General features: G+C 48.0%; 1 protein-coding gene across 1 annotated transcript in view; it reads right to left on the reverse strand.

Moving 5' to 3' along the window:
• MAP3K6 (mitogen-activated protein kinase kinase kinase 6) overlaps positions 1-13,421 on the reverse strand; it is a 40,626-nt gene that overhangs the window by 17,433 nt on the left and 9,772 nt on the right. The window contains exons 4-13 of the mRNA XM_079985899.1: positions 12,041-12,231; positions 7,514-7,682; positions 7,023-7,129; positions 6,185-6,355; positions 5,800-5,912; positions 4,839-4,998; positions 4,221-4,371; positions 2,114-2,221; positions 1,729-1,778; positions 350-445 (exon numbers count right to left, since the gene is read on the reverse strand). Coding sequence (XP_079842025.1) covers positions 350-445; positions 1,729-1,778; positions 2,114-2,221; positions 4,221-4,371; positions 4,839-4,998; positions 5,800-5,912; positions 6,185-6,355; positions 7,023-7,129; positions 7,514-7,682; positions 12,041-12,231 — 1,316 coding nt within the window. The remainder of the gene's footprint in view (positions 1-349; positions 446-1,728; positions 1,779-2,113; positions 2,222-4,220; positions 4,372-4,838; positions 4,999-5,799; positions 5,913-6,184; positions 6,356-7,022; positions 7,130-7,513; positions 7,683-12,040; positions 12,232-13,421) is intronic.

The following is a 13,421-nucleotide window of genomic DNA, read 5'->3' on the forward strand; positions in this document are numbered from 1 at the left end:
ACTCCTTTTTATTTACTTTGCCTTCCCTGACCCTCGTTGACTTTAATTTTTACAAACACGTTTTCAGAACCCACACTGCAGCTGCAGGCATGGCAAGCAGGCAGTGGAGATCCAAACATCATGTGTCTCCATGGTCGCACATGATGAAGAAGAAAGGGCATCAATGGTACCCTGTTTCTTGAGTCTGCAATATAACCCCTGGGAAACACTCTGTCCAGAGCAGCATCCTGCAGGAGACACTCCCTTCCCCCGAGTGGGGAATGTGGTTGGGTTGTGGTTGTTTTTAATTGTCCCTCTTCCAAATGTTGTGGGTTGCCCCTCTGCTACCCATTCATGTCCCCCCACTCACCAGCGGCAATGGTACTGGGTAGGGAAGTACAGCTGGAAGTCTTCCGCTGTGTGCAGCACGTAGAGGAAGCAGCACCGCTCATCGCACTTGGAGATACTGGCAAGAAAAAAAGATCGGAGTGGAAGGAGGACTTCAGCAGGACTCCTTTCCTTATCAGCGCAAGCCTGTGTCTTGCTTTAAAACCTGCCTCTCTCCATGTCCCACCACCGCAAGTTGCTTGCATCAGCCTCAGGGGCTTACCAGACCCCATTCTCCTTGAGATGCTAGCTTTCTAGGTGCAATGATGTTTTATTTATTTATATTTGCATGGAGGAGCATTGACACGTGAGCTGCAGTGGAAGAAAAATGTGTTCCGACTGCATTTTAAGGACAAACTGATCTAACTCACCAATCCCAGACTTCAGTGTAGATTGGAATGCACTTAATCTTGGGGGTGGGCTGTGGCTAAGACAGATGCTTGGAATGCAGAAGGTCCCAAGTTCAATCCCTGGCATCTCCAGGTAGGGCTGGGAAAGATTTGTACCTGAAACTCTGGAGTGCTTCTGCCAGTCAGTGTAGACAACACAGAACTGGATGGAGCCAGGGGCTGACTCCATATAAGGCAGCTCCCTGCATTTCTCTCAGTCAAATTACACACTTCTCCAAATTTTGCAGTGCATTTTCTTTTTACAGAAAATGCACAAAAATGTATACTGTGATTTCGTAAAAAGGCAGCTTCTCATGTGCCCTCTCTGCCCAGTGCTCTCTACTGCGAGTGCCACCTGGCTAGCTCTGTTTTCTCAGGGGAGGGGCTGTACGTCAACAGTCTATTGGCTTTGCATGCCAATTCTTGTGGGTTAATCTCCGGTGTCTCTCAGGAGGGCTGGGGAAGACTTCTGCCTGAAATTGTAGTGATCTTCAGCCACCCAGTGCACTAGGAGTAGCCAATGCGGTGCCCTCCAGATGTTGCTGAACTACAGCTCCCATCATTCCTGACCATGGACCATGCTGGCTGGAGGTGATGGGAACTGGAGTCCACCATGGAAGGCACCATGATGCATACCCCAGGTATAGGCAATAGTGTGCTAAATGCACCAATGGTCTTTCTTGACAGTGTCCTATGTTCCTATTTAAATCAGCCCTTTATTTCAGGGTCTTGAGAACTAGAGCTTTCTCTTTTTTTAGGGGAAGAACCGTAAGTCAGTGATGTATCTCAAGGAAGGACTGGGAAAGGCCTTGAAACCACAGCGAGTTACTGTTCATTAGTGTAGCCAATACTAACCAATGTGGCTTATTTCTCTGACCTGGTATAAAGGCTGCTTCTTATCCTAAGCACTAACCTAGCCTTAAAGACAAGGAATTCAAACTATTTGTTTTATATAAAAAATAATAATCATCACCTGATTCCACGGATGGAAGATGTTGGGAATGTCCACTTGGAAATCCCTTCCTGTAAAGAGACCCAAAAGGTGAAAGAAACATACAAATACCCTGAGTGGGGAAACACAGGAAATTGAGACACACACCCAGAGGGATAAACAGCCATGAAGATTTATAATGCATAAAGACTGGAAATCTAAATAGAATGAAAGTAATTACATGAACTTTTGTTACTTTTTATTAGATATTTTGTGTTTGTATTTTTTGTAATTATAAGGGTTTTTAAAAAGTTCTATTTTAAATTGTTGTAACTTGTTTTGCAACCTTAGGGTGAAGGGCGGGTAATAAATTAAAAAAATTAAAATCAGAAAAAGAAACTGACCCAGGCCACAATTCTGGACCTACCTCTTCTGGAGAGCCAATGTGGCTCAGCGTCACTGATTTTTGCCCTTCTTGACTGCAGACACTGAGCTGAGATGGCTGCAACACTCTGCCCAACTCCAGAATCAAGACCTGTTGGAACAGGTGGTGAGTTAGATTGCTAGTTAACTTACATGCCGCTTCTTATTTCAGCAAAAATCTAAAAGTGGCAGACATATGTCGTAGTGAGCATACACTTAACTAAGAGAAGACTGCACACATAACCTCTCTGCTAGTTGCCCTTTGATCTGCGCTGCTTGCTCATTTGCTACGGGACCAGGCTCCAGGTGTTATTATTAGTATATGAGGCCCTCAACGGCTTGAGCAGTCAACCTGCAGGATCACCTTAACCCCACATGTGCCCATTTGACTGCTTTGATCTGCAGAACCGTCACCGAAATGAGCACAGTGAAGGTGCCTGCCTGATGGGAGGAAGTTCCAAAATCTGGGTGCTTCCCTACAAATGTGGAATGAGTATGATGTGGTACCTGTAACAGTGCTGGTTCATCAGGGCAGCCAAGGCTGACTCAGTCCTGTGGTCAGGTGTGAGCACAGCTAATTGACTGTTTCATCTTATGGGATATAGTGATGATATTCTCAGATGTGATGCCTGGGGCGACAACTGGAGGCCAGGAGGAAAAGGTATGTGTGTTTGCGTTCATACACACTATACATTTCCAGCACATCTCTCCACCCTGCCAAGAATCATGGGAGCTGCAGTTTGCGAAGGTTGCTGGGAATTATAGCTCAGTGAGGGGTGAACTACAGTTCCCAGAACTTTGGGAGAAAAATGCGCTGCAAATGTATGGTGTGTATGCAGCCTGTTGTGTGTCGAGATTATAACTGACTGCAGAGGAAAAATGGCTTGAGAAAGGTAGCTCGGCATGTTCCAGAGTTTCTTGGTGCAAGCTGAGAGGGCTGCATTGGTGTTGCTCCAGGACCAGTTTTTGCACGGCAAAAAATCAACCTGCGATGTTTTGCAAGCCACCAATCTGCAAGGTAAACAGGCCCCTGTCTCAAGGAAACTACAACCCAAATTTCCACAATGGAGGGAGACGAGAAAAGGAAGGGTTGGGAGTGACTAAAGTTCACAAATTTGAGCAGAAGTAGATAATTTGGCTTTGTTTCACCTAGACGTAAGAACTAGGAGTTATCCCAAAGGCTTCTCCCAAGGAGAAGATTTGTAGAGGGGAATTAAAGGGAGAGAGAAGCATCTGCACAATTTTCTCTTGCCCCGCAAATCTGTCAGCACATGAATTTCACACAAATAGCGAGAGGGTGGGGGGGAGAGAGAGACTGTCCAGTCCTCTCTCCAACCCAGCTATGCAAAGCTTGCCCTGAATTTTATATAGCTTAAGGGAGGAAATATGAAAGAGCACCTTAGGCAAGAAAGGCTTTGCTAGGACAGAAGAGGAAATTTCCTAAGAATCTCATTCTGCAACTCTGCTGAAACTGACAGATGAGCAAGGCAAAGTTTTGCATGCTTAAGGTCACAGCACTGTTATGGCCATCAAAATGCCATTTAATCCAGATTCAAACTTTCTGGGCAAAATCGGATAAATTAAAAAAGCCTCTTGCTGATGGGCAGCTTGCAATTTCTGAATGACTTGTTTACAATGTTAAGTCACTATCTTAGAAGCACCCAAGATCTCAGGCAAAAGGGCTGGAAAACCCTCTAAGACCTTGGAGAGTTGCAGAACAGAAAATCATGGGGGAAATGGTTTGATGCCATGTATATGACCTTATATGCAGACTGGACTATGCCACTTCAGACAGCAGGTTGGGCTACCCCATACAAAAATGAAACAGAACACACACCCCCCCCCATAAACAAAGAACTAGCATATTAGTTATGCTAGCTCACACCTCATCCAGATGTGCTCATTTTCTAAGCCACAGTTTGAAATGGCAAAGTCCGTTTTACCACCGGAGTGCTCTGCCACCCCCAGAACCACTTTGTTTTGCTGCTACTGCCTCTAGTAGGATGGAAAGCAACAGATGCCACAGTAGTGTAGCAAAGGAGCAGGCAGGAGGAAAAGCTGGTAGTTCAGTAGAGGTTTTGCCAAAGCACCAACGTTCATTGCCTCCTTACCAGACACTCCTCTGTGGAAACAAAGGGCTGGCAGGAATCCATCAAGAAGCCCAGCCAGAAATCAACCAGCTCCTGTTTAGGTGACCAGGTGTCGGGGGCAGTGTTGAAATGACTATAGATTACATAAGTCTCCTTGATAGATGTCAAGAACCTGAACCAATAATTGGGCAGGGGGCAGAAGAGAACAGAGTTAAAAAAGAGAAAGAAGCACACACTTCAAACAGACCCACACAGTCTGCAAAGGGTGAAGTAAGTTAAAGTTTCTATCCAATGCAAGTGGTCTGCGTCACATATTATTATTATTTCCTATATTTATAGACTACCTTTTCAGTCAAGGCAGTGTATATGGTTCTTCCCCTCCTCATTTAATCGCCACAACAACTCTGACTGGTCCAAGGTAAGCCAGTGAGCTCCATGGCTGAGCAGAGGTTCAAAATCTGTTGTCCCACCACATTGAACAAGGAGGAAATCACTTCCTCTTCAGAAACCTGCCCTCTCCCAGCACCTCCTTCGACACTCACAACTCCAGTTCATCTCAATGGGTTGTCAGCTAGTTAGTCTTCCTTGCCCCCCACCCCTACCCAGTTCCCATGAGGACACAAAGTTCCCACCACGAACCAAATTGGAGCGTTGAGCTTGTAAAGTTTCTCCGAGGCCTGGATGATTTTGTCAAAGTCGCCGGTCAGGATACTGGCGCCCAGGTAAAAACCCACATCCCAGTAATGTTGCATCTTTTCCAAGCATCCCTTCCTGCCCAGGACACAGCTCACCTTCATACCTAAGGAAGGAAGGACCAGAAGCAAGGAAGATTTTTCTAAAATGCAGCAGGTATGTTTCAGGGGCAGGGGGCGGGGAAGGGCAGTGGCAGGGATTTCTGAAGGGAATTTTCAAAATGGTCACGACGTTCTGGCTAAACTGGGGGTTACCATTCTATTGGCTACAACATAACACATTTTTCAAGCCTCATTTCAGCAGGGAGAAGAGGCAGAGGGAAAGGGGCCCTGAAAGCATCTTACCACTTTGAACAGTCACAGCTTCCCACAAAGCACTCTGGGAACTGCGGTTTAAGGGTGCTGAGAGGTGCTAGGAAACCACTACTCCCCACATGGAGCCACAATTCCCAGAGTTCCCTGGGAGCAGGGATTGGTTGTTTAACCACTCTGGGAATGATAGCTCTGTGAGGGAAACAGGGCACTCCTAACACCTCTCAGCACCCTTAACAAACGACAGCTCCCAGGATTTTGTTTTTGGAGAAGCCACCACTGTTTAAAGTAGTATGATAACTGCATTAAATATATGGTGCAGATGGGGCGATAATTGCTCCTTTCATAAGATCCCACCCACCACCCAGCCAATATTTCCCTATCACAAAACGTTCATTGAATTGGGCACTTAACACTATCGCTTGGAAATGAATCAACCAGATTTTGTGTTTATATATATATATATATAGAGAGAGAGAGAGAGAGAGAGAATGAATAATAAAGAACACTGTCAATATCTTGGTTTTAGATCAGAATGATGATTCACACATCCGGCTACCCTTACGAGACGCAGATGGGAACAAGCAACCCCGCACCTAACTGCCGAAGTTGCATGGAGGTTTCGAACTTGTGTCCAGCAGCGATGAGGAAGACAACGGAGTTAATCCCAGCATGGAGGCTCGGGTCTGTTAAAAAGGCCTTGTGATACCTGAGGAATCAGAAGCGCAAGGAAATATCAGACCTGGAAACGAACTAGGAAGGCTGCAATTCAGACCCAGCAAATAAGCCAAATGGATGAAAAAAAGAGAGGACAGGTTGCTTGCACCTTCAATCATGTCTAGAAGTAGGAGTTTCACCTGGCCACCCTACCACCATCAAGCCATCCCACAAGCAATGAGCATTTCAAAGAGATTTCCACGCCTGCAGCCATAATTTAAAGCAGAAGTGCAAGTTCAGCAAAGATCCCTTTCCATTCCTCACCAGTAAAAGGCCTGGTCTCTCTTTTCAGCATCAGTGAAGCCAGAATCAATGAACATGTCCTTATAGATGCGGCCGCACATGCAGTACAGGTCAGGTGCTGCCCGTTCAGGCTTCTCCACCAGGGGCAGGATAACAGAGAGAGCCTTCTCCCGATCGCCAGGCTGGTTCCGCCTGCAAATGCATATCACACACAGTCACACACGTAGCATCAGAAGCATCGTGGGGCAAGAGCAGCTACAGTACAGGAAGAACACCAGCTCTGCCCATCTGCTACTGTGTTAGTGTCGGGATCCACAGGGATGCCATTACCAAGGAGGGCTGATGGCCCAAAAAAGGAGAGATCAGAATTTCCTGGTTACGAAGGCACAGAGACTTTGGAGAGAGTCCAAGGTGTGGGTTTAGCACCATGCCGCAGAGGCCAAACATCCAGGTTGTCTCAGCATAATCATTGACTAGAGATCCTGCCCACTGGGTGCTGCCTTCTGGGTACTTAAAGGGCCAATGCCTTCTGCTACATCCATTAGTCCCATCAAGATAATGGGCGTTCCAGCTGTGGAGATCCCTCCTCCATGCCCTCTGGATTCGCTGAGGAGTCTGCAAACCAGCCATGAGAGTCCATTGGCAGAGGTGTGTCCTCAGGACTCAGGGAAAGCTCTGGTGTCTTCAGACACCCATGGGATAGACCAGGGAGTGGGGATCCATCTCCTCTTCAGAGCTCCCATTGCCAGAAGACACCTCTTAAGTGCACCAATGTCCATGCGCATCAGGGAAGCAGAGGGTAGGGAGGCCTAACAGGGCTGAGAATAGAGGCCCATCCTTACCTGACAATGTTCCTCACCTGTCAAGGGCAAAGGCATAGTGAAAGCAGATGTTGTGCTGCTCAGCGACATTGCAAGTCGGCAGGGCCTGTAAGGTCTCCACTAGGGTGATGATGCCATTACAATCCTGCAGAAGACATAAATTGAAGCCACAATAGGCAGGCACACACACACAGCCTTCAACTAATCCCAAACTCAGCTCCAAATACACATGGCTCCTACTCTAGGAACCTGCCATGAAACACCACAGACCAGGATGTGTAAGGGGGGCGATGTTCAAGTGCTCAGTGGTGGGGCATCTATCCATGGGTGTTGAATGCCTGCATGGCACTGATGCGCATTGCTGGAGTTGACCGCTGCAATGCAAAACTGGGTTGGCAGGGGGTCACGTCTGCCCTGGGGAACAGTCATCAAAACATTCTGCTTGCTGCTGCTGACGGCATTTGGGCTGCATCCATGCGCATTAACTGGCCACGGCACGAGAGTCGAGGGGCCCCGTGGATCAGCTCACCTGTGCGTCACGGTAGGACAGAATAAAGTTCATGACAATATCAAGGCTGAGGCATTCGACGCTGTCCAGTCGCTGCTGGATACTGGTCAGCTCACGGCTCAGCTGCTCCCCGCTGTACCTTTCGCGAGCCCTGCGGATGTCCCTTCGGATCATCTCCCGAAAGTAGCCGCTGGAGAAAACAAGAAGGAAAGGATAGCGCCCCTTGGCTTACCCCAAGAGGGGAAGGCAAATTTACCCAGGGCCAGTGCTATATATATCAGAAGTGGGGGATCTGGGGGCCAAATGCAGCCCTCAAGGCCTCTCCCTCTGGCCCTCAAAACTCTCCCCAGGTCATGCCCCTCACTGGCCCTTCTCCACAGCGCACATGTTTTTGCCTGGCTGAAAAGCCGTCCTTGCTCTCTGATCACGCCTCCCGCTTATCTGGGTGGAGAACAGAGACTGGTGTTTGTGTACATGTAGAAGCTGCCTTCTGTATAAAGATAAAATTTACAGGCATTGCTCCACCCACTTTTGCCTCTGGCCCCACCCACCACTGGTATGTGGCGTCCAGAATGTTGCCTTGAAGGGAACACAGTTCTGGGACTGGAAAGGGCTCCCCATCCCCACTAATATACTAACAGGAAACTCATTCTCCCAGTGCCCTTTCCATGTAGCCAAAACAGGACCATCCATGCACAAGAGGGAGGCATCAGCAGGCTTGAGGTACCCCCAAGACTGGCAGTATGGAAAACCTTTAGCGGGGGGAATGGCCTAAGCAGTGGAGGTGGGAGGAGGACCCAAAACAGCCCAGTGTGGACTGACTGTGCTCAACAGCCACTGAATGCTGCACTTCTATTGGGGGAGGTGGAAATGAAATGGAGTATCCTGGGAAAGAGCAGACAGAATAGCTTTAACACTCAAGACTTTCTTCCATACACAGGGCTAATGTGTGGAGGGTATTTTTAAATTTGATTTGAGCTAATTTATATGCTGCTTAATCACTAGAATTTCTAAGCAGTATCCCCTTTTTTAGAGAGAAAATGGCTAAAATCAATGAAAACAGTATCATTAAAAGCAGGGAGCAGACAGTGGGATCATGCCTCCTTGCCCTGCTACTGACACTGCACTGTGAGTCAGCCTGCCAACTTTTGCCCATGGGCCTTGGATGTCTGCAAAGGGATGCCTATCTATAGGACGCAGGGCTGCCTAGTGTTAGTAATAATTTTATTTTATTTTTAAATTACCCACCCTTCAACCTAAGGTCCCAGGGCAGCTTACAGATTTAGAACACAATATTAAAAACCACTTAAAACAGACTGCCACTGGTAACAGTGTGCTCAGTTGTGATGCAATCGCAGAGGCCCACCACAGCTTCCTGCAAAGTTCTAGAAACAGTAGGAAGGATCCATTTATTCTGGTTTTCAGCAGAATGGGAAAACACACTGCTATTCTAGGTTACTTTCCTAAGATGAAAGGCTCCCCAAATGAGATGGCACTTCCTGCTTCTTTAAGTCCAGCAACCTGCAGGCCAGCTATGGCCCCAGGAACCTCTTCATCCAACTCAGAGAATCCCTTTCTTTCCCGCCTGCAGCAATTAGCAATTTGAGCCAATTAGAGGCTTTTTTTTTTCAAGCCAGAGAGCAGTGTGGAACTGCAGCTGAGGAACAGAGAAGTTAACACTTCCCTTTCCATGCACTATGAGACACACTCTCAAAATCACTCAGATTTTTCAAGATTTAATTGCTCCCACAGAGGAAGTTTCTTGATCTGGCAGGTTGCAGCTGGGGATGGGAGGGTTAATCCTCTGCTCCCCATTCCCCCATGATCTTTTCCCCCACCCCAAACCTGCTGCATGACATTCAGGAGCTTGAAAACAGCCTCCTCTGAATGCCAATGGAAGGTTGTTTTCAAGTCTAATTGCTGTGTGGCTCTTTGTGGGAATTGTAGCTGCTGGGCAGGGAAGCACTAACTGCAATCTCTATGATGATCATTTCCCCCTCTTGAAATTAGGCTTGGGGAAAACGCTTCCCCCTCACCCCGCAAGTCTAACAGCTTACTGGGAGGGAGTGTATGCAGTGTATTTAAGTTCTGGGGATGAGAAATGCTGTTCTCCTGCGCCATTCATTCTGGAACACAGGAAACTGCCATGTGTTTTTGCTTTGTTTCAGGGTGCTAGACTAGATGATCCAGCAAGCACTTTTTCTTACGTTAAGAAAACCATCCAGGGCTTGGAGGTTCGTAAGTGCATGGAATACCACAGAGGAACAGCATCTCCCTGCATCAGCTATAGGCCTGGCCACCCCCCCTCACTTAAGTCTTGCATGACACTGTGCGGCTGCCCTGTCCTCAGCTGCTCCTCTGCTGCAACTTCCTGTTTTCCTTCAGAAGCTCAACAGACCAACTCACAGCTACCCTTGAACAAGAACCTTTTTTGTCCAGTATTTCTCCATTCGCCAGCTCAGCATGCTACACCTCGGCCATCAAGATGTGCGGCATTTCTGTAATTATATCCCCTGCAGGGTAATGGTTACCACCTCACCTAGATCATTCATAAAACCAGGTCTGTCTCTAGAAGAGCTAGTTCTCACCCAACCATGCAGTTTCACTGGATAGATTGTTAAACCACCCTGGGAAACTGTAGGACTGTGAGAGGAATAGAGGGTCTCTTATCAACTCTCGACACCTTTTACAAACTAGAGTTCCCAGGATTATTTGAGGGAATCCATGACTGTCTGATGGCGCTGTGGGTTAAAGCCTCAGCGCCTAGGACTTGCCGATCGAAAGGTCGGCGGTTCGAATCCCTGCGGCGGGGTGCGCTCCCGCTGCTCGGTCCCAGCGCCTGCCAACCTAGCAGTTCGAAAGCACCTCCGGGTGCAAGTAGATAAATAGGGACCGCTTACCAGCGGGAAGGTAAACGGCGTTTCCGTGTGCGGCTCTGGCTCTGGCCAGAGCAGCGATGTCACGCTGGCCACGTGACCCGGAAGTGTCTCCGGACAGCGCTGGCCCCTGGCCTCTTAAGTGAGATGGGCGCACAACCCCAGAGTCTGTCAAGACTGGCCCGTACGGGCAGGGGTACCTTTACCTTTACCTTTATGACTGTCTGAAGTGGCATTATTTTTTTATGAAAAGGGAGAAAAATATATACAGTCATACCTTGGGATATATACAGTCATACCTTTGGATAAATACACTTCAGGTTGAGCGCCTTCGGGTTGCGCTCCACGGCAACCCGGAAGTAACGGAGTTTCGCCGCTCACGCATGCACAGGCGGTCAAAATGACATCACACACATAAGCGGAAGCGGCGTAATGCAACACACACAGACACGCTGTTGCGTCTTACGTTATGTTCAGGATGCGAACAGGGCTCCAGAACGGATCCCGTTCGCATCCCGAGGTACCACTGTAAAGTGGAATGAGACAGCCTTAAATGTAAGGAGAGGGAGTGGCCAGAGTTCAACAGGTTCAAGTACCCGCTCTTATTAAGCAATAGGCTTTCCCTCTTTCTTGGGGCTGCCCGTGCTTCTCCAAAGGTAGTGTGTCATAACCCTTCCCCTTAACTCGCTGGAAGGCCGTCTTTCCTGATACTCTAACTTGAACTCAGTGAAATGCTGCCCTTGATTCTGCTGCACCTCCCGGGATTCTTGAGAACTGCTGTGAGTTACAAGCCGTCCTCGGCAATTCTAAGAATCTGCCCCAGCTATGATTAGGGCACCGATAACAGAACCCTGGTATCTTTTTACGGAATCTCGAACATCTCAGTTTTGCAGTAAAAAAGAAAGAACAGCTTACATGGTTACTAGGAAAACTATGAAGACACACAAGGCCCAGCAAGAAATCATAGCCCAGTACTTTGCATGCGGAAAGTCCCAAGTCCAACCCCCGGCATCCCTAAGTACGGCTGAGAAATGCCCCCTGGAGAGCCACTGCCAGTCACTGCTAACAATACTCAGCTAGAGGAACCAATTGTCTGACTTGGTATGAGGCAGCTTCCCGTGTAAGGCAATGGGCGAGTCCGGCAAGCACCCCACCAAGATAACGCATAAGCTAGGCCTGGATGCTGCGCCCTTTTTGCTACGGCAAAAACCTGTGACAATGAGTGGAGCGGGTTGTAGAATTTTACTGTTAATCTGGAAGTTATCACGCCAGATGCCCCAACTGCTAAAACAACCTCCCCCAAATACCTTTGGACAGAAATACAAATAAGCTGGGATATTCTCTTCTTGAAGTTTTGCGGGGTCGCTTGAGTTCCCACGCGACCATCTGCAGGCTTCCAGAGCCGCCACACCAAGAGGGCCTTGCCTGGCAAGCAAGGCAGGGAGCTTAAAAGCTTTTTTCGCACCAGGAAAACCTCTCTCTCACACACACCTCCATCCTCTACTACCTAGGCAAGATCACAGTGCAAGGACTTCTTCAGCCGGGCAAAAGCAGCTGGGGAGAGTGTGGAGGATGTCCGGTGAGAAGTGTGATCCTGGGAGGGCACACCTAACTCCCGTTGCTGCGCTAGTTGAGTTCATGTATTGAAAGATAACCGGGGTGTGTGTGTTACCAGGTGTTGGCGGAGGTGCCCTCCAGCAGCCTTGCAAGCTGCGCCGTCAGGGGGGTGAAGAAGGCCTCCATGGTGAAGTTGTTAGGCTGGCAAAGCTCGCTCAGGCACATCATCGCATTCGGGTCGCAGCAGAAGACCTTGTTCTGGGCTGCCACCACGTAGGGGATTAAGGTATAGCTGCCATTGCCATCCTAAAAGAGAATTAATGCTATGATCCCTCCACACACCCAGTTCTAAAACACACATGGCACTATGAACATGTCAAAAAAACAAACAACCCCAAAAATACACCTGCACTGGCATCCTCCTGGAAATTGAAGATTACATTATTCTTTTGTTTTAAATCTTTCACGTGCCTTTTGGGGAAAGGAAGACTTATAGGCCTTCCACTTTACCTTCACTGGTTCTGGAGCTGAGTTCTGGGTCAAAATTAAACTATTAGCTGAGGTGGCAGTAAAATAAGTGTTGCCACCTCTTCTCTAGGAACTGCTTCTATTCTGGGAAATCTGCTCAGATCAGCAAGATAAGGATCAAAGCTATGTGGTCTGAAGGCACATGATGCAGAAACCTCACAAAGCTAAGCAGGTCTGGTCAGTGCCTGGGTGGAAGATCACCTGGGAACCTTATGGATGCCACCCTGAGGCCCATTATGGAAGAAAAACAAGGCAAGTGTGGGGAACCTCTGGCCTTCCAGATGTTGCTGAACTACAACCCCCATCATCCCTGGCCATTGGCCATGCTTGATGAAGCTGATGGGAGTTACAGTTCAGTAATGCAATGCAATGCCATAAATATGGAATGGGAAACCTATGCCTCTCCAGATACTGACTCCAACTCCCATTTGCACCAGCCAGTATGGGCAATGAATGATGGGAGATGGAGTCCAACCACAACTGGAAAGCCACAGGTCCCCCATCTATGTAATAAATAAACAAATAAGCAGACCTACTAGAGGTAGTATGTACCCATTTCGTGGGGCGCAAAACTGTCCAACACATGAATTTTGAGCAGTATTAGGGTGGGGGCAATTTATCTAAGCAGCAAAGAAAAATAGCATTTTTGGTTTCCAAAAATTGTGCCCAAAACTTGAACCAACATGGACAAGTTTTTTGGTGAACCTATATGGCAGGGCTGGGGAATCTTTGGCTCTCCAGATGTTGCTCGACTCCAACTCCCATCAGCCCCAACTGACATAGCCAGTGGTCCGTCATGATGGGAATTGTAGTCCAATACCTGGAGGGCCAAAGGTTTCCCAACTCTGCTTTATGGACTGAAAGGAGGCAGCATACAAATGTAATGGTATTCTTTCAAATAGCAAATCCCTTTCTCTTCTTAGTTCAGTTCCCCCGCACTGTTTGGGTGGGGTGATGGTGGTGGTTTT

This window comes from Podarcis cretensis (genome assembly GCF_951804945.1).
Source record: "Podarcis cretensis genome assembly, chromosome: 8".
Lineage (NCBI taxonomy): Eukaryota > Metazoa > Chordata > Lepidosauria > Squamata > Lacertidae > Podarcis > Podarcis cretensis.